Consider the following 27,131-nt stretch of genomic DNA (forward strand, 5'->3'; position numbering starts at 1 on the left):
GCGGGGCATCAGACTGTCGGTGTCCATAGGGACTAGCTCACTTTCACTGGCCAGGTGAGACTGTGGTGGTCCAGAAACCTTAACAGACTGTTGAGGTGCTCCGAGGGGACGGCCTTGAGAGCAGGCTAGTGGTGTCCTCTACCAAATGACTGTTGCAGATCAAAGTTGGTGGTACATGGTCCCTGCATACTTCAGGTCAGGTCGATATCAGTCCACATGAGAGTCCAATCAATAATGCCACAAAATCTCTCCTTCTAGCTGTCACCAAGTCATTTCTGCCACTTTAATTAAACTTCCTGGATCAATTATTAGATGAAAAAACAACCAATTAATCTGTTACTTTTAACCACATGTCCAGTCTGTGCCTACAAGCTCACACTGACACTCTAGTTTGTTGCATGACTTGCTTCTAGCAAGTGACTTGCTCAGATTCATAAAAGCTTTCTTAACTCTGAGTTGCAAGTTGTACCAAGACAAAATATTTGCCAGTAATATATCTGATGAAAAATTAATATTCTCTGTGTAAAACGTCTCATCAATGTTTAATCCAAATGCTTTCAAAAAGGCAGGTGCCCCTATTGAAAGTCTGCCCAACAGATGCTTCTGAATAGAATTTGTAAGTTTGGCACACATACAGGATTACCTCTTGTCCTCCTTATAGCATCTGATGATCCCTGTGCTGGAGCCGAAAAGCTGGTCTTCCCGCCCTCTGAGAAATCTTAGGCAGTCAGCCATCTTTACTCTACGTTCTTCTAGAAGGATGACTGTCCTTTGCAGTGATTCCTCCATTATGTTGACATGAAATGCTGAGACTCATGAATGTTTATACATCCTCTGGGGTCCAGGGATATTAAAAACAAACTGCCATGCTGCCATACTGTCATAGTCTGTACCCTGAACAAATGACATTAGATGGAGGATTTTGTGTTTTAAAGGAGGATGACTAAGATGCAATTAGTCATACTCTGAAACACTCTGGTCATACAGTATCGGGCCTTTTCCTGGCATGCCTTCAAAACCAGCTAGGCACTTGACATGACCTTGAGCTACTGGTTGAAGACTTCATTGACAATAGGCAATAGCATGTGGTCTACATCAAAGTAAAATATTTTTATTACAAGAAAAAGTGCACATATCACTCTTGTTGTGAATGTGAATCTGAAAGAAGGCTAGTTAGCTTTAATATTCAGAGGTTTGCCTATTTAATATGCCCAGGATGTTACACATTATAGGGGAAATACTTTTTTGCTTGTTTACACCAAAACTAATTTTTTATTAGTTGAAATCAGTTCAAATCACTTTATCCCGATAAAATAAAAGTTTTTCAATAACAAATCCTTAGCAGTTTAAATAAACATTTTAACTTGGCTTTGAAATTTTTAGAATCTTCGTAATGTTTGCAATGTTTACATATTTGTGTTTTTTTGTGTTTCCCATTTTATCTTTTCTTAATTATTATGCTTATTTTAACCGTTTCTTGTTATTGCATTTTATGGTCACGTCCACCAATTAAAGCACTATTGAGACTGTGATCTCAAATGAGATCTGCTGCCGTACACATAGGGCTTATAAACCATCATCCTTGCTATACCTTAGCTAGCTCATGCAGCCTAAAAATGAGTGCATGCCTATTATAATTTTTTATTGCTGCACCAGTGTAGTTAGCTACTCATCAAATCTAATGTGCTGCAGTACAGAAAATGCAATAAGACAACATACACCCCCCCCCCAAATGGATAAGAAATACTTACTATAACTACACGAGCTGTGTCATAGAAAAACAAATCTAATTGCAACTTCAGAAAAAGAAACATACACAATTTAAACTCATCTGTGCCTGCTGGCACTCATAATAAACTCCAAAATACTGTACAATGACAAAATACAATTTTGCAAATTCTAAAAAAAGTGCAATTAAAAGTAATTGGGGGAAAAGTGCCTTTAGAGGAATTTGATCTGGCCATACAATAACCCAAGTTGTATGAGGCACAACTGCAATCTCGCCATCCATTAACCATCGATCTATTGGTGAATGTTTTCAAAATGCTCTTAGTAAGATACCTACTAGGTTAGCTATGTTAGTTACTATGTGTCCATCAAACAGTATGCTAGCCAGTCAGAACGGGAGGTATTCAGCCTAGTAATGAAGGCCTCTTTAAATGATCTGTTTTGTTGTGGCTCCAATCCCACCTAAACCAAGTAACTTATGTTCTCCAGATCCAGATATCTTGAGAGCTCTGTATTAAGCACTGCATTGAATACCTCACATTTACTCCGTTGATCATACTAACTTATCAGTGCACTGTTTGTGTCATGGCACATGGGCAGAAATATCACTTTTAAAACCACATATGTTTAAATATGTTCAGTTAGTGTCATGTCTTATAAAATGATCAATCACATTGTAGCACCACATTTAATAAATTCATAGTAGTAATAAAACCTGGAGACAAATCTGTCCTTTGGAGCTAAATGTTATGTTGCATCCTTGTTCAGTATACTTGTTCATTATACACTTGGTCATTATACATTTTCTTCCTAATAGAAACTTTTGTAGTAGGTCCATTGTTCTCCTTGGGAGTACTGATTGGTTCAGTTATATGTGTATCAATCTATCTCCAGGTCCATGAGCTTGACACGAGAGCGTGGAGAGTGTGTGGTGTCTCTGAGGCAGCACTGTGCACAGATGAGTCCCAGAATGAGGGAGAAGAGTCCTACAAAGAGGGATGCACATGCTCCATACAGCAATGGGAACTTCATTGAATCCCAAACTGAAAAAAAAATCCAGACAGAATCAGTGCCACGCTAAAATTTCAATTTCAAATGGAACATTACCTGAGCATGATCTTGCAAATGTATATGACTGCTGCAGTCTACAGATGCTAAATACAAGTAGGTTTTTGTGGTGACATTCTAGCTGCAGGTATGAATGTGTGCTATTCCTCTGATCACAAAACATCCTGGTCCAAATCAGAAAAACCAGTGCATTAAACCAAAATGCCAACAACAAATGGGGGTGGGGGGAGGACACAACACTACTTACATGCAAACTTGACATGAAGGAAGACCCTCTTGGAGGTGACATCGAGCTCCCTGCTCCAGACCCCTGTCGTGGTTGATCGCATCCAAGGGGAAGCAGTGCAGAAGTACTCGCCGGCATCACTCTCTTGTGTGCCGTGAATGTTGAGGACAAACATTTCAGCTCTCAGTCGCTCCAAACTGCAGTCGCTGCTGTCGTTACGAGGGCTCTTCTTCACCACGCCCCAGCGATCCATACTGGCAAGCAAAGTGACGGTGTCGGATCCCCATGACTGATACCACCGTATTTCATATGCCACATCCTCTGTGCAAAGAAAGTGAGATTCATGAGAGATAAATGAAAAACACAATATGAGAACCATAATGTTCAATATATGTGTGAAGATACAGTACTGTGGTACAATTAATAAAAGGCTTCTTCCTCGAATACAATTCTATTATTTTAAGGTATGTAAATTTAAAATGTAAAAAAGTATCCAGCTAACACCTGCCATTTGGTTAATAACTAATTTATTCATGAAAGAGGTAGAAAAAGGTTGTATATAGGCTAAAGGGGCAATCAACTCACTTCAGAGTAAAATAACTTACAGCTGACCCTAAAATGCATGAAAAGCTATTGGGTACAAACGTTATAGTATGCAGAGCAAAAAAGTAATGAATCAGTGAAGTTAGCTGAAACGAGAGGTATTCATCATTAATCAGCATAATTAAATGTAGCAAACTTGGAGAAATATTTCACAGCAAAATAAACAACTGAGCATGTTGGGCTTCTCAGCAGAGGCAATGCTATCCAAGGCTATCCAAACCTATAATTTTTATTCTGCTGGAAGCTCTGGATTTCAGTTTTATGGGTTATGCCAGTTCTGAGCCTATATAAAGACAAATATGATTGAACATACCCTGTTATGAATAAAGAGATTAACTACAACATGATATTTTGATACATGGCCATGCAATGACATTAAGGTCAAAGTAACTTAAACATATTTTATTCCAATTTCAAATCTCAAAGTATAAGGAGAGGGAAAACAGCATGCTACCACAGTATGGTGTCAGTAATGAGGGTGATATAATATTTGTAATTGTGATGCTGCCCTCCATCCCTGCTACCACGGCCTCCTAACTCCCAGAATAGTCCAGAGAACCACCAGAGATCACCGTCTACAGAAAATTGATGATCTACACGTTCTTGTTTTAATTAGTGTATTTAATCAGGTTTCCAATACTTCCTCTTTTTGAGGTATTGCCATGTTTTTGATTGTGTAATAAACATTGTTTCTAGATTAGTCCCTCTGTCGCTTTGTTTTCGGACTGACAACTGACTGAATATGTTAACCCTCTGGAATATCTCGATACTGGATTTGACCTTCACCTGTTTTTCAGTTATGATTGGTTCCTTTCAAGGCTTCTTCCTTATGCTCTGGGGAGTTTTTCCTTGCCACTGTTGCCCTTGGCTTGCTCACTGGGAGCTGGGACTCTGACATTTGTTAAGCAGCTTTGCGACATCTGTTGTAAAAAGTGCTATATACATAAATTTGACTTGATTTGACCTCTAACATCAGTAAAACCCTTTGTCTTAAACTCATCCACATGAATCTGAGTAGTCCTGTCACTTTACAGCAACAAAATCCATATTCTAAATGTATTCTTAAAAGTTACTGCACTAAAAACCAGGCGTTTAAAATTCTTAACTGCTTAAACTAATAACCAATTGTAAATACACAAAATGATATTTGGGGCAAATCAGCTTGTCACAAAAAGGCAAAAAACCTATCATGGTTCAATATCCTTATGTGCTAATAGTCCTAGGGAGGTGTAAGACTCTTTCAGGCTTGTGATAAAGGAGTTGTTAACCATATTGATCTGCAGTGAAAATCATTTCCAAGAGAACCTTGACATTTACCACTTTGTAAAGCTTTTGGCATAAATCTGGGAGAATTTCCTAATCATTGTTTAGTTCAGTGGTACAAGCAATTTCCTAATTTTTTTTTCTTTGATGTCACATGTGAAATGATAATTTGGCTTTAAAAGTCTATAACAGAAGAGGAAACTCCAGTGATTAACACTGGTTTCAATTTCAAAAATCTTTGGAGGGAAAGAAAATGAGCAGTCTTCATTAGCAAGTAGGAGAAAGCTAAACTGTCATGAGAAATAAGAATAAATACTTATAGTTCAGCTCATGTAATAGCGAGAGCTGAACTATAAAGAGAGGGGCGTGAGATCACAGATTTATATGCAGTGGTGTGTCTAAGATTTGCCTGAAAAAAAATTAGTGATAAAATTGCTCTGCAGACCCTCCCCTCAGTGTACTGTAATAGGAAGCTAAGCTGGTGTCCATATTATGCAGGTAATTGAGTATTTTGTTACATTTCATTCCAGCTACTGATTCTTCCACTGGCACAAGCACATTAGCCACAAGCTCCACATTAAAGCAAACGTGCATGTACAAAGTGGTTAAGGTACTCGACTTATAATCAGAAGGTTGCCAGTTCAAGCCCCACCATTGCCAACTTGCTACTGTTGGGTCACTGACCAAGTGCTTACCCCTCAATTGCTCAAGTTGTATTCAGTCATAATTGTAAGTCGCAAAAAATGCTGTAAATGTAATGTACTAAGGCAGAGAAACAAAAGAAAAATACCCTTCAAGCATAAAGAATATCCATACTAGGTGTGCTAAAAGTGCCTCATCAGATGCCTGCCTCACAAAATCTGTGCTTGAGTGATATCATTACTGTAACCCATGGCATCAAGCGACAATTCTAAATGAAAGGTATACAGGAGCAATGTGGTCCAATGACCATCGTGTCCCATGTAACGATTAAAGAAGTCCATGCAACCAACAGGTCATCACAGTTGTGCTGTTCTGTGAGAGCATGGGATCAAATCTATGATGGATTTTTTCATTTATGGTCTGTCTTGCAAATATGACATTTTGGTTGTAATGTAACCCCATGTAATATAGGATGTTTGAAAGTAAAGGTCTGCTTTTGCAGATTTGGATCATTTATGAACATGAATTGAGCATTAAGGCCTATGTTTAAACACAGCCTTTGTGGGACCTTTCGCATAATATAAATATAAATCATAGAAATAAATCTTTGACAGCTGCCCCTGAAGTCTTATTTAACTATTTTTCCTTCATTTTGCGAATTTGGCGATGCAGGATATATAATAAATGAATAAGAAATTAATCTCCTCAGTGCATGTGGGCATGCTGAGACTAGTTAAGAAAACCATCTGCCTGTAACCCCAATCCCCAGAGAAACTGTAATGTCTAGCCCAAATCACACTAGTAAAAAAAACTCACCTGACATTTTTTCCCTTTTAACAGACATCCTGCTTAGGACTGGATCTTACTGCCACACACACACTTGTGCAAACTTGCCCATAGGGTTTGGAACTTCCACTGCTAGGTGTTTGTCATTCTTATCAGGAACAGGTGAAATGTTTCCACACTATCAATTAGTTACACTAAATAACTTGTGAAATTGTCATATGCTGATGGGATTTTTCCAGTGATTGCCAAATCAGAGAGATTCCATATCAATGTAAGTGATCTTAAGTGCCTCTACCAAAGTCTCCATATTTGTCAATTTTTCACAGTTCTTATCTGCTAATTACCTTCTTTATGATACCTCATGACAATTTTTTTCCTTATTTTTTAATTTATTTAAATTGACTAGATAATTGTGGAATCATTTGAAGCTAGTGAGAGTATTCCTTGGATCTCCCTAGAGATGTTTCTCTGCAATGTAGATTACTATATTACTGAGTCCTGTTTTAGAATCTCTTTCCAATAAAAAAAAGTAGAAATCTATGTTGAGAAACCAGCAGTGTTTTTCTGTGCAAAATCTAAAATCGTAAATCTCACTATGATAGAGTTACATGTAGGTCAGCATTGCCTGTTGAAGCACTATGTGTTGTTATAGCCACAGCTAAAGGAAATGGCTGTAAAATTGTGCAATAAATCAAGGTGTCTCAAAGGTGTTCTAGTAATTGAAGTTACTAAACTTAGCAACTGAAATTACTAAGTGTGAAGGGACAATGTACACTAAAACACAGAGACACAGTCAGGAATGTTCATTTTTCCTCCCTAGATAAAACTAGTGCATGCATTGAATATGAAACAGTTTTTTCAAATATTTTAGGTTTTTAAATAATCACACAAGACAAACATTTTGCTTATTTTATATATAGTTTAACTACTTTTGTAATGTGATTACAAAATCTAAACACACACACATAAAACCTATGTATGAGTAGAAAAGCTATAGCCTTTGGAATCACAGCCCTAAAGACTTTTGAATCTATACAATACAATTTTGAATCTCTCTCTCTCTCTCTCTCTCTCTCTCTCTCTCTCTCTGTGTGTCCTTCATCAGCTGTGCATATGTTCTGATTACAGACCCTTTGCATTGCACAGGTGATTCACAGACCTCTGTCTGATTCATCCTGTTTTTCTACTACCGTCTTACTGAGTACACAGACCAATAAACAAATAACTTTGCATGTAGGAACAGCATTTAAATTGATGATCAAAATGCAGCTTACACAAACCACATGGTCTGTAAAATCAGAAATTAACCCTCGTGCACACTTACCTGTGTTGGTAGGTGTGCCTAAAACACTCACAATACATTCCATCTTAACTGTTTCCCAGGGAAGAACACTGGTGGTAAATACATTTATGGACAGATCGAATATAGGTCCTGTGGAGAATAAGTAAATGAGTTAGAGATCAAGGATTGTTGTTTTTCTTTAATGCTTTGACATCATATGGTGGTCAATGGTTCGACAGACTAAAAATGTTTCAGCATTTATCCTGAAACATGTGCATGTTTCAAAAAAGTGAAATGAAAAGCAACCTATACAGACCATCAGTCTAACAACGATCTAGAAGAGATTAATTTCCGATAGAAAGAAATTCTCAAATTACTGAGATAGGCATGTTGCATACCAGGCAATAAGCTTTTTGAAATTTGTATAGATCATTTGCTCACAATCTAGAACCAAAGGTTTAAACATCTCCTGGTTTAAAAGTTCTAATTACACACCTGAATAAGTGCACTTCAACATCTTTGTAAAAAGTAGTCCCACCATTTACATGTAGACTCACACTATCTCTCACTGTGCTTGGCTGCTTCATTAGAGATGCACTCCACCTTGACTGAAAGTAAATGTGTCCTTTTCTATGTGCACATGTTTTATGTGTCCTTCTGACTAGAAATCAGATGCACATTTAAGTGGATTCAGTCATTAGACTTGAAATTAGTGTGTGTGTGTGTGTGTATGTTTGATGTGTAATGAACAGACTCAGTAGGGACAGACATGCATGGATATGATACTATATCAATGGTGGCTTGTAAAACATCTACTGGTGAAAATGTGCAATTTTTGTACTATTGTGCTATTTTTTACTATTGTGCTAAAGTCTCATTAATGAGACATATCTAATCCAAACATGCTTTAGAGCAAATTTCATATTAAGATTAGTGCTCACATACAATCCTCCCCTCCCCCAAAACCCCATTAAAAATCTACTCTAAGACAAGATAAACTTACTTTTGTGTTCGAAGGTTAGCTGAATCTTATTCGAATCTCCTTTCACCACCTCCACCCAGTTACTCCCATTTTGCATGATCCACGCAACGACCTCACAAGAGTAGAACCCGCGGTCAGTCGCCTGCACTCCCCGGATCCGGAACAGGAATTCCTCTCTGCCAGTCTTCACCAGGCTCAAGCTGTCCTGCTTGCTATGCTCGTGCTGGTCCTCCACCTTGAACACCAGGTCGGGACTGATGGAGGCCAACTTGTGGCTGGGTGAGCCCACGCCCTCCTGCATGGAAATGAGCACGGAGAGGGCTACACCCTCCTTGAGGTTTTTGGGCCTGGCTTGGCAGCTCATCTCAAAGGTGGAGCCACTAGATATGGCCTGCCGTACAGTGCGAGCTACCACGCTGAGGCCGGGGCCTGAGGGACAGATGCAGAGACTGTGAAGAGGACGGATACTTACAGAGGGTGGAGAATCAGTTATCAGCTAGCAGCTCATTTTCTTTTGCTCTATGGCTGTTGATATTTATGCTAGGAGATTGATTTTGTATGTACAGACATTTGTAGCTCATTTAGGGAAATTCTGTATTACTATCAGTTTATCAAACTTTACCTTTCAAGTCTGCATGTAAACATTTAATGCAAAATAAGTTGGAACCGTGCTTAAAACAATGACTACATTCTGTTTAAGCTAAGGCCTGTTAACTGCATTTTCTGACATCCTGCCTGGACTTTCCTGTGGAATTAAAGCACTGATATCATCAAGTGTACCATCTATTATTACTGAGAACTGAATAATGCAGCTATGAAAATAAGGACTCACTTTTGGAAGGCAGACTGACTTTCAGTGTGCGACTTCGATGATCTGATGACTTTCTCCAGGTGCCCTGATGAGTGGTTGTCCATGTTGTGATGCTGCAGGCATATTCGCCTGCATCGACATTTGTGGTGTGGAGTAGGCGGAGCTTGAAAGCAATTGGCTCCACCCGGCTCACCACAATAAGCCCCGCCTCAATGGAGCTCTGGTACTTCTCACCGGGCATAAGAGCTCCATTGGCATCCATCGAGGCAATAGCAAGTGGCTCGTTAGTGGATGATGAGTAGAACCAGGAAACACCCAGCCGTTCACCACGCAGGTGGGAAATGTTGCGCACTTGACACACGAGCTCTGTGGGATCACCTGGGTACTGGGCTATGCGTGGAGAGTCCAGAGTCACAGTGAAAGTGGGATCTGAAGAAGACAAGGAGAGAACAATATGGAGTTCCTCGTCTCCTTCTCAAGTTTTTGGTCTGAGATGTGAATTGTTGAAAACGTTCATTAAGGTAACATGAGTGCACCAAGCATGCATGGCATGGAAAGGAGCGTCAAACAATGCTATCATGAATGTAGGCACAAACACACTTGTGGTAATGATTAGGCCATACGCGAAACAATGTCAAGAGTATATGAAAAAATGTGGCCACAAGGAGCATGGTTGGAGGCTGAACCTTAGAAAAGTGGCTCCCTCTGTTAGCCTTTCCTTTGTACAGCTGGGACCTTCATGCATGGTTAAGCAGTGCTAACACACACACACACACATTTGTGAGATGTCTATAAAAGGGACACTACATATTGCACATCTAAATGCCCATAAAACGAGGCAATTGTCTTCACACTTGGAAAGGCAAGAGATCCAATGGAAGTGCACATAAGAACACAGAAACAAAACACTGACTTGCACACTCATGCACACACACACACAGAGCCCCCTGTGCTCCACTGAGCCCCATATGTAGCGATGAGTTTGTGATAGCTTTTGGACGTCATTATCACTGAGTCACTGGAACCATCTGTCTAGTGTGGCTCCAATCCTGACCACTTCCTGCTCGTCTTGAAACCTTTCATCTTCCACCATTTTCTTAGGCATAGTGGGTAAAACTTTAGCATGTGAAATTCATCTCTAAACTGAGCATGTATGATGTGTAAAAACAAACCTGGCTTACAAGATTTTTTATTTAAAAATAAATAATTTTAACAGTCTATACATTTATATCAAAGCAGAATGTAAAAAACATTTAGGGTCTTCATGTCACTCTTCATTTGCATGTGCGCAGCACATATCTGTGATGTCACTGTTTTGTTTCTTTGGCTGCAGGTAGAGTACTGAACATACACAGCAGTCTTTGGCACATAGCACAAAGCATGCAGTGTGCACAGAGATGCACTCAACTGGTACAATTCTGAAATTAAGCAAATACACACACACACACACACATACACACACACAGTCTGAGGAAGCCTTGCAGCAACTGCCCTTAAGCAACCATTTACTTCTACTCAGTAATTCAATAATTTATATAGTAATTGATTCAGTGGGCCTTTCCATTTTTTTCTAGTTCAGAAAAATTTTAAATGATTGTCCATGATAATAAGACAAGTACTTCATATGCAGAAGATAGAGATTAGGTCAGACTCCATTTAAAACAGTGTCAAGAGTAAATTTCTCAAGTACATATTCAACAGTATTGTTCAGCGTGGATGACAGACACTCAGTGAAAAAGAAAGATTGAGAAAGTAAGATGGAGAAAGATAAAAAACAGGATGAGGGAGTGTGTAATATACACTTATTTAGCCAGACAAATGGAACTGACAAGACAAATGTTCTTCAGCTGCCTTTTACACAGTTGCCCAGGACAAGAATGGCACACCCTGGGAACTGAACAAGAGGGCGTTGGGGGGTCTAAGAGTAGGTGTCAGTCAACCTCAGCTACTCTCCAACACTCAGTCCACATTATCAGACAGACAGACCTTCTGGCTCTTCTTTCAGCACTTGATATTCTCTTGACCTGCTGTGTGTGTAAAGAAGCTGTGAGGCTTAAACACAGCCTGACCAGGAGCACAGTGTACCAGACTATTTATCACATACCTTTGAGTAAGTCATAAGAAATAATAACTTTGACTCTTTGTTGGACTTTGACTCTTTTCCATTGCGTGGTTTGCTCAGTGTTAACAAAAAACCTGGATGCCAGATGATTAAAAATCACTAAGAAACTTAACATAGACAACAGAAGTGATTTTGTGGAACCTGAAAGATATACAGTGTTCAAACATTGTGCATAATGTAAAATGAGAGGTATAATTAAAAATGAGAGAACTGTAAAGATTGCATATTATGTAGTCCTGCAAGAATATTATAAATTAATTATTAACTAGGTGGATAGTACTACACAGTAGTATTGCCATGTTACAAGTACCACTGCCATCTTACATAAGCAAAATTCTTTGAACATTATAATATGTGGTGCTAAGTGATAAACATATAGCTAAGAAACAAAATAAACCCTAAAGTATACTAAAAAAAGACAAAAAAGGTACCATCAAGAGTATTGGCCTGCTTGTGCTTATAATGACAAAAATAATCAGAAAACAGCAAGTGCTCTGGATCTTATCACACCAACAGTCTGGTGTAAACAGAAAGACAAAATAAAGTAGAGGAAAAGAAAACAATTCATATCTAGTCTTCACAAAGACACATTTTGACAGACCCTGTTTGTCCGTCTGTCTGCCCTCACACACTATTGGGTTTCAAAGCCAAAACACCAAATAAAGCTTGCTTCCTTTTTTTGATGACTGAAAAAATCTCATTCCAAAGATCAGGTGCTTTTATTCCTTTATTCTTCAACACCAAATGTACCTATTTTTCTCAAGACATTAGGAGCTACATGGAAGAGTACTGGAATTCATTGCTTAGTGGTCCATGCTCTGAGAATCTTCACCTCCAGTCCCCACCAACTGAAGAGGAGCAGAGGAGCATACAGTGAGAAGTCACGGGTGGGAGTATCTAATGAAAACAAGGGTGGGAGTATCTAATGAAAACAAGGGGAATGATTGGAATGGGCGTGCAATCGTGAACAGTGGAGACGACACTGAGCAGCAGAGATAACTGGCTAAATGATGAGACAGAAGACGTGGAGCCATTAACATTCCAGCAATGGTTTCTTTAAAATTTCTTTTTTTTTTTTTTTTTTGGGGGGGGGGGGGGGGGGAGCAGTGATGTCAATGGGAACACTAACCAATCTCTGTGCAGTCTAAACAGAGTTAAATTAATCATAACCTTGAGCTGTAGACATCAGACACCGATTTGTGTTTTTGACAGTGCCTGTCAGTCATTTTAGTAGAGACTCCATAATATTTGATGCTGAGCAGGAAGCTCTTTAGAGGAGGGCTTTTCTCATTGTACACCTACTCAAATCAATACTAGCCTTAGTTAAAATTTTGTCTCTATTAGCTCAACTTTGGTACATTACTAGGAAAAATACTTCTCATTCTAGCTTTTTAGGCAGGGGAAGCAAGGGGATGGAGCACTTAAAATTAGTATTGTAATCGATAGGACTATCTAGTCAGAAACTTATTTTCATTATGAAAACCTTCATTATGAAAAGGCTTTTAAAATGGTACACTGCTGTTTAATGCATATAGGGGAATCACTGTTCCAATATAAGACACCCAAAAGACCACACTTGGTGTATATATGTATAGAAAAAACAAACTGGGAGAGAGATATTCAGTCTATTTTACTATTTATAGGAAAGTCTTTGAAAACAATTTTGAAAGAAACAATAAACAGTATTCACAAGGCCAAGGCATAAAAGGGGATTATTTGTAGTCCTGTATGTTGATATGTTTGTATAGTATACTACATTTTATAGAGAAGAGATTACTATGCCCTAACTCTTGTGACATAAGCTTAATACGATATGGAGACGTATAGTATTTTTAGATCAGGCAGTAGCCTTACTACCATTATAGAGGAGTAATTTTTGATGGTGATACTGCAATAGAAAATTGTATCAGCAGAGTGGGAACTGCTAGATAATTTCCCCATGACTGGTTTAGTCACATCTTCTTTTACTCATTAGTGTTTCCATAACAATGCAATATCAAAGTTTGACCTTTATGTCAGACATTGAGAACAAATTTGGTCCCTCATGACAGGAGCTTGGTTTTGTCTTTCCCAGACATTGGAGACAATACGTAGCAGACCCTGGTGTTACTCTGGGGTGTTGCATGGACTTTAACCATATGAGGAATTCCTTGCCTTCTGTCCTTAACTCACATAAGCATTTCAGTCCTTCCTGAGGATGCTTGAAAAAAGTTTGATGACAATGCAATGAAAAGGAGATGAACATAAGTTCCACTACAAAACAGAACAACAACAACAAAAAAGCATGGCACACCTACACACACTACATAAGTCTCACATAAATCTTACATAAGGCTCTTTCATTTCTACATTTTGCGCAACTGCAGAAGAAAATATTTTCTGGAAGCCTATTCCAGAGTAGGCTTCCAGAATTATTATTTGTTAGTTCTTTGACATTCCTGTGATTCCATTTATCTCAGCTGATGCATCTTTGTTTTTTAGACCATATAGCTCCTAACCTATATGGCCTAAAAACAAAGATGCATCAACTGAGATAAATAAAAAGAACAAACAAATAAGGCAAAAGACTATTAATAAAGTAATGGATGTGAAGTGTAACTACATGCAAAATACTCCACTATTTGGATATTTATGAAGATGCATGGAGCTCAAAGGAACCTGTCTGGGAATGATTTTCCATACACAGTGTGAAGGATATTTTGAAATCTCTAGCTGGATGCATCTTTGAGTCATTAAAGGCCTTATTTCAGTGATTAGTTACATTTATCTGACACTTTTATCTGAAGCAACTCACAATTATGACTGAGTACAACTTGAGCAATTGAGGCTTAAGGGTCTTGCTCAGGAGCCCAAACTGCAACAACTTGGCAGTGGTGGGGCTTGAATCAGCAACCTTCCAATTACAAGTAAAGTACCTTAACCACTAAATTACCAGTGCCCTCCAAAGCAGTAACAACTCTTACAATTATGAATACACCTTGAGAGTTAAGAGCCTTGCACAGCAATGGCAACCTGGTAGTGCGTGTTGAGGCTTGAACTGGTAACCTTCTGGTTACTAGATGAGTACCTTAACCACTGAGCTACTCCTGCACATACTGAGGAAATTTGCTTGTGCTGGGTGGAGTTTGTTCTTTTTTGTGACAGGTCAAGCAGAATCAGACGTTCACGGATATAAAACAGGAGCTTTTTTAGTGTTCAACTTGGTGGTAGCTGAATAAACCAGCCTCAAACCCAAAAGAGCTAAGTAAGGGGAAATCCAAATCATAGAGATAGAACAGTCCATGTCAAAACCAGAAGAGCAATCCAAAACCAGGCAGTGATTCCAAAAAAGGGGCAGGCAAAAATCAGCAACTAGAAATACAAAATTGGGATACACTGGAAGACGAGCATAGAAAACAATGCTTGGTATGCTTAGAAGGCAATACTTCACAATGTATGAGAGCATGAGATGGGCTTATATATGAAATCCTCTGAACACACAGGTGAATTCAATATTCCAGTGATGATTAAATGTCCCTGATTGGCTGGGCGAGTCATTGGCTGGGTGATGAACAGTCTGCTGGGTAGTGTAGTGTGATAGGGGTTGGGCGGTATGACATTTTTATGCTGAATTTCATGTTCTGCACAATGTGACACACATAAAAAGCTACAAAAATCTTATTTGATGCCAGTTTCAAATATGTAGATATATATAAAATAACATTTGTGTCTTGTTTATCTATAGTCTACATTGAAATGCAATTAACAAATATGAAGCATAAAATATATAATGTATTAATTCCATGGTGTAATGGTTAACATGCTGGACTCTGAATCCAGTGAGTCACCTCATGGTGGAACCTGTATAATCATTCCCGACCTCTATCAGGGCAATGGTAACTCAGTGTTTAAGGTTCTTCACTAGTAAGGAAAAGGTAACCAGTTCAAGCTCCACCGCTGCCAGTCTTGGACCCCTGAGCAAGGCACTTGCTTATTATGACTGAACAATTATTCAGTCATTATTGTAAGCTGCTTTTAATAAAAGCATCAGCTAAATGATGTAAATGTGATCTGAATAATGATTGTTTATTTATTTAGGATTAAATGCAAGGGCAAAAACAAAACAAAACTGAAAGTTCTACACAAGAGAAAATTGCATGCCTGATTTCAATTATCTAAATGGACAGCCCAGAAAATCCAGACAAGCAACTATTTAACACAAGTCTGAATATGCACAATTTCCCCTGCATATATGTTGACATACTTTTTTTTGTCTTAAGTCACCAACTTTAAATACAGCCTTAAATTGCCTATTTTTTGAAGACCTGCCAGATGAAAATTTCTACTTTAATCCAAATACAACCATAAATAAAAAAACTAAACTCATTGGAATGTTGATTTAATCAAGGTTCTGTGGTCAGGTGAGACCAGAACTGAGCTTTTTGTTAGAAATGTAGGAAATGCACATTGCATGTCACCAGTCTACTCACCTTTCAGAGTGACCAGCACCTGTATTGGGGTTGAGGTCTTTTCTGCTGCTTGGTACCAGTTTGCCTTGCTGTGTTGTACCCAGGCCCCTACCCTGCATGAGTAGAGTCCCATATCAGATAGCTCAACCCTTTGGATCTCCAGTGTGAAATCGCCTTCTCCAACTTGGCTCATGCTCAACACATTCGAGGTTTTGGTTACTACTCCATCTCGACCGAAGTGGGTAAGAATCTGTGTGGCATTTATCAGCCATGTCACCTCAAGACCTAGGACAGCAAGGTCATCTGCAGAAACCAAGCAGGTGAGGTTCAGAGGATCTCCTTGAGCAAGGATGGTGTTGTCCAGAACTTGTACAGTGAGGGATTTGGCTGAAATCAGACAATAAAGAAACAAATGGGTTAAGAATATTGTATTACTGATTTTACCTCTGTGATTTACAGAGAGGAGAATTGGCTTTCTAGCACAATTTAGAATTTCCCTCTAATATAGTTGTTTACTTAACATTGTTTATTGTTGTAGTGTTTGACTCTGCACAATAATTTACACAGATCTAGCTAATTCAAAATAAAGACTTTTATTCAGTGTGGTAAAGCTATTGGCCATACTGTTGCTTCACTTTCTGGTTGGAACACAGCAGACACAGGCAACCCGTGTTACGACGGATGGAAGAATGCAAGGCAATTATTATGCAATTGACAAAGAAACAAAATCGAGAGGTCCAAAACACATGCAGCATTAGTGACTCAAAATATGTCAACAACAAGAATGACTGCTACAATAAAATGGGGCAAATGAAATGAAAACGTAGGCAAATGGCACTATCGGCGCAGCCAATGGCACATGCGCGGGGCCCACCATAGAACAGCGCCCTCTCATCATCACGGAGAGTGACGTGAGGAGAGTGTTTAAAAGGGTGAATACCAGGAAGGCGATGGGACCAGACGGTATCTGCGGGAGGGTCCTCAAAGCCTGCGCAGATCAGCTAGCCCCAGTATTCACCGACATCTTCAATCTCTCCCTGACGCTCGGTATCGTCCCGTCCAGCTTCAAGCGGTCCACCATCGTCCCCGTCCCGAAGAAACCTCGACCCTCCGACCTCAATGACTACCGCCCTGTTGCCCTCACATCAGTCGTGATGAAGTGCTTTAAAAAGCTAGTCAGAGACTTCATCACATCTTCACTGCCAGCCTCCATGGACCCACTGCAGTTTGCATACCGCCACAACCGCTCCACTGACGATGCAATTGCACATCTGCTCCACACTACACTGACTCACCTGGACGAAGGGAGGGGAAATTATGTTAAAATGCTATTTGTCGACTACAGTTCAGCATTTAACACTATCATCCCCTCCCTACTCACTACTAAGTTGGGGGATCTAGGACTGCATACATCCCTGTGCGACTGGATCTCCAACTTCCTAACAGACAGACCACAATCAGTACGGGTGGGCAACTGCGCCTCATCCACCCTCACCCTCAGCACTGGAGCTCCTCAGGGTTGTGTCCTAAGCCCCCTGCTCTACTCACTGTACACCTACGACTGCACAGCCACTTCCAGCTCCACCATCATTGTCAAGTTTGCTGACGACACCGTTGTCGTGGGTCTGATCTCAGACAATGACGAGAGGGCCTACCTGGAGGAGATTAAACACCTGGAAAACTGGTGCCAGGAAAATAATCTCCTCCTAAACATCAGTAAGACAAAGGAGCTGATCGTGGATTGCAGCAAGAAGCAGGAGCGGCACTACCAACCTGTGAGGATCAGTGGAACCACGGTGGAGAGAGTAGATAGTTTCAGGTACCTTGGTATTCACATCTTGCAGGACCTGTCCTGGTCCCGCCATACCAACTCCCTGGCAAAGAAGGCTCGTCAGCGTCTTTACCACCTCAGACGCCTAAGAGACTTCAGACTGCCCTCCAAAGTACTGGGGAACTTCTACACCTGCACTATCGAGAGCATCCTCACGGGGAACATCACAGTCTGGTTTGGGAATAGCACCAAGCAGGACAGACAAGCACTCCAAAGGGTAGTGCGTTCAGCAGAGCGCATCACTCACACGGAACTTCCTGACCTGCAGACCATCTACTACAAGCGGTGCCAGACCAAGGCCAGGAGAATTGTGAAGGACCCCACCCATCCCAACAATAGACTCTTCTCTCTGTTGAGGTCAGGGAGGCGCTTTCGCTCCCTGAAGACCAAGACAGAGAGGCTGAAGAGGAGCTTCTTCCCACAGGCCATTCGGGCCCTGAATCAGGGAAACTGATAAACTGTGGGGACCACCACCACCATGTAACATAACTGTATATCTGTATAGATATATTTATATTCAATTACCTTGTTACACAACAACTGTAGATATGTTATTATACGAAATGGATCTGTACATTCTGTAGATTGTGTACATATATACACAACCATTTACATTGTACATTGTGTATATAATCATAATATACATATATTGTACATACATTGTTAATATATTTTGTACATACATAGAATATATATATTTATCTTGCATATATATATTTCACATATAGAGAATATCTATATTTCTCTATGCACCCCTGTTTTCTTTTCCTCAGTTTGGACAGAGCACTCTCCACCATTTCACTGCGAGTTATACTGTGTATGACTATGTATGTGACGAATAAACGAAACTTGAACTTGAAATGATACGAGAGGTGCACTCTGCACATGCAAAGATGTGACTGAAGATCAAATGTCTTTTTATAGGGCCAAATGTTGGGAAACATGGAAGTGCAACGAAGGTGTTCAGAACTCTGGTGAGGTGAAGTGAGACAGGTGGATGGAGCTTGGCATGCAGTGAAAAGAGAACACTTCAGTTGGGCTTAAAAAAAACTGGCATATTGGCATCGGATACTCTTTAAGGGTTAAATAACAAACTGAGATCTAGCTATATACGAGTTATAGCAAGTTCAATTATGTTAAATATACTTTTATTAGCTATTCTACCAATTTACAATGTCATTTAAAAGCCTTACATTTAAACCTGGACCAAGCACACAGCTAAACATATATAAACGTTAGAAACCTTTATTTACTACTAAAGGCTGAAAACCACTTTTGTAACAGTGTATCCCTCAAAAATGGTTATCGAAAATACTGTGTGAGTGTTTACTAGACAACAAGCTTCGCCTATGGATCAGGAAACAATGACCAGCAAAACAAGGTGTGTAAAATATTGAATAATCTCTCATTTGTTTCTGTTAGTTGAATACTCTGATAGTTGTATAATGTTAGTTGTGGATTTTATTATTTGTTTTGATTCTTTTTGCTTTAAATGTACAGGGAAATATGAGTATAATGATATGAATGATGCCAAAAATAGTCTGACAGAATGTGTCAGATAACATTAATTTGGCTGACATTTTCAGCATACCCATTTGCTCTCCTATCTCAAAGCTCTGTACTCCCAACAATACAGTCCCAGTTTTAATTAAATGCTGGGAAGAAGCAGTGCCCGTCTACACGGTAGCCTGGGAAGAATATCCCTGGTAACGAAAAGAGAGTTGGGCTTGTGAGAACGTTCTCAGACACTTGGCAAATAGTGTGCAAAAGAAGAGACCCCTGCATTTAACGGCTGTAGATATTAGCATTGAAATGCTGCAACAGACAAACAGTTGTAAAAAAAAAAAAGGAATGTCCTTTAAAATCTGAAATCTGTCTAAACACACACACACACACACACACACACACAAAACAAAAACAACACTAAAGCATCTGTCCCCACCTGTTGGGATGACGGTCACATCCCCCATAACTGCTGTTTTCTCCTGTATCTTTTTCCAGTCTCCTTGTTCTCTGGTCCACTGTCTGGCCGTGCAGACATACATCCCCTGATCTGCGGGCACTGCTCCAGACAGCATCAGGCTGTATGAGCCCTCGCTGTCCAGGTGCAGATGCATTTCATCTTCTGCGTAGCGTCGGCTGAAACTGCTACCAACAGTCACACCCATGTCAGGGCCGAAAGTCAGGAGGTCCTCTTGTAGTACCTCACCCTTTTTAATAGACCAGGTAACCGAGAGGTAAATTCCATCTGTGAAATTCTGGGAGACATTGCAGTGAAGACGGATGGATCTACCCTCCGTGACCAAGTTGACTGGAACTTGAGGGGCCAAGCTCAGTGTATTAGGAATTACTGCAAAGCAAACAATGAAAAGGAAGAGAGTTCAGAACATGCATCCATGCAGACACAGACAGACAGACAGACACACATACACTCACTCACACACACACACACACACACACACACACACACACACACACACAAAACCTTTTACCTGAAGCAGGGATATCCTAAATGCATCACAGATTGGGATGCCCATAATGTTCACATGTGAAATTGGACATATAGTATAAAATAATGCAGTTAATGATGACAACCTAACAACACAGTGACCAAAATTCCCAGATGACTCAATCCTCGAATTAATAAAATGGACATCTGTAAAGGTACATTTGTGTGTCTTGGATATTAAAGCACCTTTAACAGGTTAGAACAGACTTAACTTTATGCATGCAACAAATGGGCTACAATGTCAAACTGTACGCTTATAAAACACACCGCAGGCTATTTAATAAAATTGTCTATGAACATACAGTAGCTGTTTATATTGAATAGTTTCGTGAGTTTATGTTGTTATTGCAACAGTGTCTGCAAAGAAGGAGCGAGAGGCAAGTGAAAAGCCATGAGAATCTTTAGTCGCCATAATACGTGACAGATAGTCCAGCGGTATCGGCTCGATGCGTTGGTTAACGCAGGTACAGGGGTCAGTGCCAGGTGCAGAATGACTGCCAATGTGTAGCATGATGGCAGGTACATGTGGACTTATATGGTAGAGAGTTCAAAAGAGGGCAAACAAGGAACAGGTGTGTGCAGTAACTAATAAGTGGTTGATTGGGACCATGGCAGGTGTGGGGTGTGTGTGTGTTTGTGACCGGGCATGTGCTTGGTGCACCGTGATAGTTATCTGACCTTCAGAACTAAAACAAGTCTTGACAACTAATTAAATTATTCTGAAGCATGAAATGATTTATGTCAGGAGTTTAAATGCAATAATATCAGTACAAAACACTAAAGCACTATTGTGTGCTACAAATCTCTGGTTTTGGATTTCAGGTCAGTGCAGGATTATACAGAAGTCTCTAAAGCACTGAAGTTACTTGGGGCATATTGCCTTCCTAAAATCCTTTGTAAGAGCTCTATGAGAACCAGTAAAGGACTGCATTGGCAATTTTTGGATACAATGGAATTAAACCTTTTGTCCTATTGATAAAGCATACCACTTAAATACACAACACCATAATTCTGGCATTAAATGGACTTTGTTTCTTTCTCTACACTTCCTGCATGTTGCAACTAGTGAAGGCACTGCTGCCAAATTCATCTACGCTTTATGGTACCTGATGAGTCACAATAACTGATTGCTCAATATGATCCATTATAAAATAGACATGAAGAGAGACTTACAACTCTAAAATTTGAAAGTTTAATTGTTTTAATTCTAATTTGAATTGTAAAGCTTCAAACTGTGGAAGAGATTGTTTTCAATGAACTTTTCCTGCTCCGAGTGAGAACATTAGAGTCACTCAATGTTACAGCTTGACTCGATGGTATGATTGCACTTTTAATGGCCATAAGCAGAACTTTATGACGTCATGAAAAATACACAGACTGCCCAAACTAGATGCCAAGCACTGTGATACAGAGGTGACACAGAGTCGGTAGTGTGACAGCATGTGTGTATGTAAAAGACACTTAAGGGGAACTACAGTATATATGTAGTTGTTAATTCTCATTGTCATTGTATATAAATTGAAGAAGAATCTGCACATTTGGAAAAAAAAAAAAGATCAATGAGTAAAACTCATCATCCATCACATGCAGCATCTAATAACAGTGGTAATTTATTAGGTACATATAGGAATATCTATAGCTACACTGTTCAGATACTGCTATAAGCAGTTTATGGCCTCCTTAATCTTCTTCTGATTATGACCATAACCTGAAGGTATGGTATAACTAGAGCTGCATATATATGTTGCCAGTAAAATCCTAGATAATAGGTAATGATTTAGTCAGATGGCAGGAAATGATAACACCACCAATTGTGCAGTTTGTGCATTACACAACTCAAGGATCTTGAATTTACACACTGAGTGGCCACTTTATTCGAGAATTCCCTTTCACAATCTGAACTTCCCTTTACGTAAATTAGTCATAAAATCAAGTTTTCCTGGATCTGTTTCAGTGTGAATCCACATTAGAATGGGAAAATCAAGTCTGAGCAATTTAAAATCAGGTATGGTCATTGGTGGTAAACTAGCCAGGATCAGTGTTTTTAAATCTGGCAACTTTGTAGGGTTTTCTGGTGCAGTGTTGTCGAGAGTATACATGAATGGTGTGACCAAGGAAGAACATCCACTGAAAAAGTGAACATAAACATTTTGGTCATGAAAGGGATCAGAGGGGTCAAGCACAGTCAATACAATGCTGGTGCTACAACTGACGTCTCCAAACACACAACCCGTTTTTCCTTAGCATGGATGAGCTATAACATATGACCACCAGTTTGAGTACCATTGCCGTCTAAATGTAACAGAAATACAAGACTCCACTGAGCAAATTAGTGCAAACATTGTAGTGGAAAAAACATCACCTGGTCAGATTAATCCAGATTTCTGTTGCAGAATTCTGAAGGAAGGGTCAGAATTTGGGGCAGAACATTTTCTGTCAGGTGTAGGGGGAAACAATGAGAATGGGTAGGGGGAAATCTTTTACAATTTTTACATTTGTACAGTAGAGCGTAAATAAGCATTATGGCAAACCATGTTCAAACCTTCATGGCAGCTGTTTATCTTGGCAGAAGGACAATTTCAGCAGGACAATGCACTATGCCAGAAGGATTGTATAGTCATGAATTGGCTCCAGGAATAAGTCACTGAGTTTTCTTGCCTCCCTGGCCTTCACTGTCCCCAAATCTTAATCCTATAGAGCATGTCTGGGATAAGAGAGAGAAGGCTGTCAGTACTGCCATCTAATTTGGGGCAACTGCCAGAAGCTATCCTGTCCTCATGGGCTAAAATTCCAGCAGAACAATTTCAACATCTAGTGGAATCTATGCCATGATGAAATATTGCGGTTCTAAAGGCCAAAGGAGGACCAATGCGCAACTAGATGGATGTCTCTAATAAAGCATTCAGTGTATGTTTGTATATATATATATACAGACAGACAGACAGACAGACAGACAGATAGACAGATAGACAGATAGATAGATAGATAGATAGATAGATAGATAGATAGATAGATAGATAGATAGATAGATAAACGATTCCAAGAATTAACTGTGGTGTACTGTAATAAAAGATGCAGACAAAATTGCAGTGAAATTCACAAGGTTTCCAGAGGAAAGGGATGTTTCAGACAGATGTCCCTCATCATCAATTTGCTTGCACAGCTGAAGGACCTCTGTCTGAAGCATCCTCTTTCTCTGGAAACCTTGTGTACTTCACTGCAGTTTTGACTACCTCTCACTCTCTCCCTTTCCCTCTCTCTGTCTCTCTCTCTCTACACACATACACACACACACACACACACACACACACACACACACACACACACACACACACACACACACACACACACACACACACAAGGTGCCTAGTTATTGTACAGATATGGTTCTATTCAGGTCCTGCTTCTGCATAATTAAAGATAGTAAACATCAGTTTATGACACCATTAAATTCACAGACTTCTAATTCTAAAATGTTTCATATAAAACTAGGGGAAAGAAACAATTCGTTTTATTTCTTTATATTTTTGACCTCCTATTGCTACTATGGGCAATGAATGCAATTGAAATGTTTTGCACATTTTGTGAAAATTACAAACAAAGTATAACTAGGTCATAATACATCATAACTGCACATTATGTGTAACTGCACACTATGTTAGTGATTAATAAACATCTCCATTATTATACTATGAAGTTTTAGGATGCCATGATAAGGTAGGCAGCATATGCATTAGGTAAAACGTATGCAGAAATGTAATGCTGCTGTAAAAAGAAATGCTACTACATATCTGACACAAGGGTCTGGAACAAGTCTGCTGTTGTTGAAGCTAGTGGTTGGACAGTTACTAGATTCATTGATAAACAGGACAAAAAAGCCACAGGAAAAGAAAAGAAGGATAGGAAGAATGACTTTTTCTCTGCGAATCACATAACACATCTCAACACATCTACTCTGGGTACCTGAGCTCTAGTAGAACATAATTAGGTTCAACTTCATATTTCTGTTTGATCTTATAACCTTATAAAACACTCTACTATGTGACGTGCAACTGCTGGTTATGCTAATTGTTCACTGTGATCTGTGTGACTGCACTGATATCAAGCTGCACTAGTTATTAGCTAAACTGTACCCAGGACTATTTTGGTGCACATCAAGTTCCAGGTGCACACACTCACACACACACACACACACACACACACACACACACACACACACACACACACACACACACACACACAAACATACACATGTTCACACACACATTTAATATACAACATTGACCCAGACCTATTTTTGCACACATCTAGCTCCAAAATGAAACATGCAGGCACACACGCACATACACGCACATGTGCGCACACCCGCCCCGCCCTCCCCCCCCCACACACACACCCACCCACACACACACACACACACACACACACACACACACACGCAGGCACCCATACCCCCCCCCCCCCCCACTGCCCCAAAATAAATAAAGATGCACCAAAGATGCTACCTCTTAATTGCACATCAGAATCATAGTTTCCTCTCATGGTGGCGTCAGTGCTGGGGGTGCTGCATGTGTAGGTGGCGCTGTCAGTCACCCTGGCTTCTCGGATCCTCAGCTCCACCACACTGCCCCCCAGCCTGTGCACACTGATGTCTCCACTTAGCACACGGCCCCTTAAGGCCTGCTCTGGAAATGATGGCTCCCAGGTGGAGATGATGTTCACGGTTTGTGCCCCTCGTGTTGCCTTCCAGTCAAAGTCCTGCTCCTCAGGGCCCTCGAAGTCAGACACTTCACAGCGCAGAGACAACGCCTGGCCTTCCACCCGCACCAGAGTGCCTGATGGCACAGACACTCTTCGGCTCCAGCTGAAACCTGAGACATCAAGAAATTGAACAGGTTCAACTAATTTCTGAAGGTCTTTCAGGACAATTATTCTCTTTTTGAATTTGATACCTTAGGATGAAGCTTCATCTAATGAATCACACATAGGCATGTATGTGTGCATGCATACACACACACACACACACACACACACAGAGTTAAATAACACCCTCTCAGGACCACAAAAGGAGTCCTCTTTGAGGAGCAGGGTCACCAACCCTTGTATAAACAGAGAGAAGAAAAACTGAAGATTGAGACCAGGAGACTAAGAAGCAAGAAGGGTGATCAGCCCTAGAGTAATGCAAATATTCTCACACAGACTCTAACTTTCTCACATTGGCATGTAAGAGTGATTATGTGGGAACCTGAACTGGTCAGACAACTTGCTACAAGGCTTGTACAAACATAAGCCAACAGCAAGCTTACCCTAGAAAATGACCTGCATTATAAGATTACAATTTTTTATAACACTGAAACAGTCCAATAAATACTGAAAATACAACTAATCAGTATCAGGATCAAAATTAGGATAAGTTATAAATAACCAATTTCATGAACAGTAAAAAATCAAACTACTTGACTGCATAGCAAATTTATGATCGATCAAATAACAATACAATAACAGTATCATAATAATATAAATGAATAATAACTCATTGATACATTTATTATCACCTGAGGTGCTAAACACTTTTAAAAACACAGTGCAGCAGATCATACTTATACTAAAATATAGCATATAGTTCTAAGAAGAATGGGAAAGAGGATAAATATCACCTATTAGGTATTATCTCTTATAATAACCTTTCCTACACTGAGTCAAAAATATGTACACTCATTTTGCAGACACTTGGTAAGTGCTTCATCAGGCTTGCACACACACACACACACACACACACACACACACACACACACACACAATGCTCCCATTAATATAGCAAAATAATATTTAATTGTACACTAGGATGCTATTATTACAGGTGATGGACAATCATCTTGACCTCAATCCGGCTTCATGTGGGGTCGTTATGTGTCAGTATTTTTGGAAACAGAATTCAAAGGATTATGTCTAGCTATTACATGTTCTTTCCTTGTCATTCTTAGTCAGAGCTTTAAATATACTTTAACAACTATTTCTACGTTTTTATTTTACTGTTGTTTTTAATCATCTATTTGCAATCTCCTTTATTTATCAAACTGTAGTATTCGAAGACATGAGTTAAGACGCTGCTTAGTGACGATAAATGCCAAACACTGACGCTGTAACAGAAAGGTTATTGTAGCCTACTTCACCGGCCAAATGTACAATGCACTTACCGACTGTGAAAGATAAGATGGCCAAGGCAAGAAGCTTTTCCATGCTGGGGTTGTTCGGACGTCTTGCTAAACCTCCGACCTTCTCAGATACTGAACGACACAATCCCTATATTCAAGCAGCTGGCTGTAGTATTTTTCACAGACGAAGCGAACCCGCGCGCGACTGCTACCAAAGACACTGGAGTAAGGCTTCACGCTGCCGTAAGGGACGTGACAGGAGAGTCCACCAAAGAGCCGGGAATGCGCTCACGAATCATGTCGTGAAGGTTATCGACGTCAGGCTGTGACGAAATGTGACGAAAGTTTGTCTTTCGAATGGTGAACCTATATCTACGCTCAATTCAATGTCGGAATGGCATGAAGAGATTATCTAACCGGGAACCTCGTAAGGTACTGCATATGATACGAACGATACTGTTCATTTTCTCAGTTGTGCTGCGGTAATTTTAGTAGGTTATATTATACAAAATTACAAGATTACTATTTGAAATCCTGTCCTGTAGGAAGAGGTGCGCACCGCCTTCTATGTGGCGCTGAAAATTAGCTCAGGTGGGTTTACCATGTGACACATGCGGTGTGTCACTCCTAGTGTTCGCTCTTTTTAGCGTTTCCTTTTGAGGGTGCTGCGTAGGC

At 39.9% G+C, this 27,131-nt stretch overlaps 1 protein-coding gene across 1 annotated transcript; it reads right to left on the reverse strand.

Annotated features, from left to right (window-relative positions):
- On the reverse strand, positions 1-27,087 carry si:ch211-132g1.7 (prostaglandin F2 receptor negative regulator). The gene is made up of 9 exons (XM_027006125.2): positions 26,499-27,087; positions 24,807-25,172; positions 19,735-20,142; positions 15,983-16,348; positions 9,413-9,820; positions 8,602-9,009; positions 7,641-7,748; positions 3,044-3,343; positions 1-2,771 (listed from the first exon to the last, which is right to left on the reverse strand). The coding sequence occupies exons 1-9, from the start codon at positions 26,539-26,541 to the stop codon at positions 2,608-2,610; spliced, it is 2,571 nt and encodes an 856-aa protein (XP_026861926.2). The 5' UTR covers positions 26,542-27,087; the 3' UTR covers positions 1-2,607.
- Positions 27,088-27,131: the final 44 nt, after the last annotated feature.

The sequence above is a fragment of the Electrophorus electricus genome, chromosome 16, assembly GCF_013358815.1.
Source record: "Electrophorus electricus isolate fEleEle1 chromosome 16, fEleEle1.pri, whole genome shotgun sequence".
Taxonomy (NCBI): domain Eukaryota; kingdom Metazoa; phylum Chordata; class Actinopteri; order Gymnotiformes; family Gymnotidae; genus Electrophorus; species Electrophorus electricus.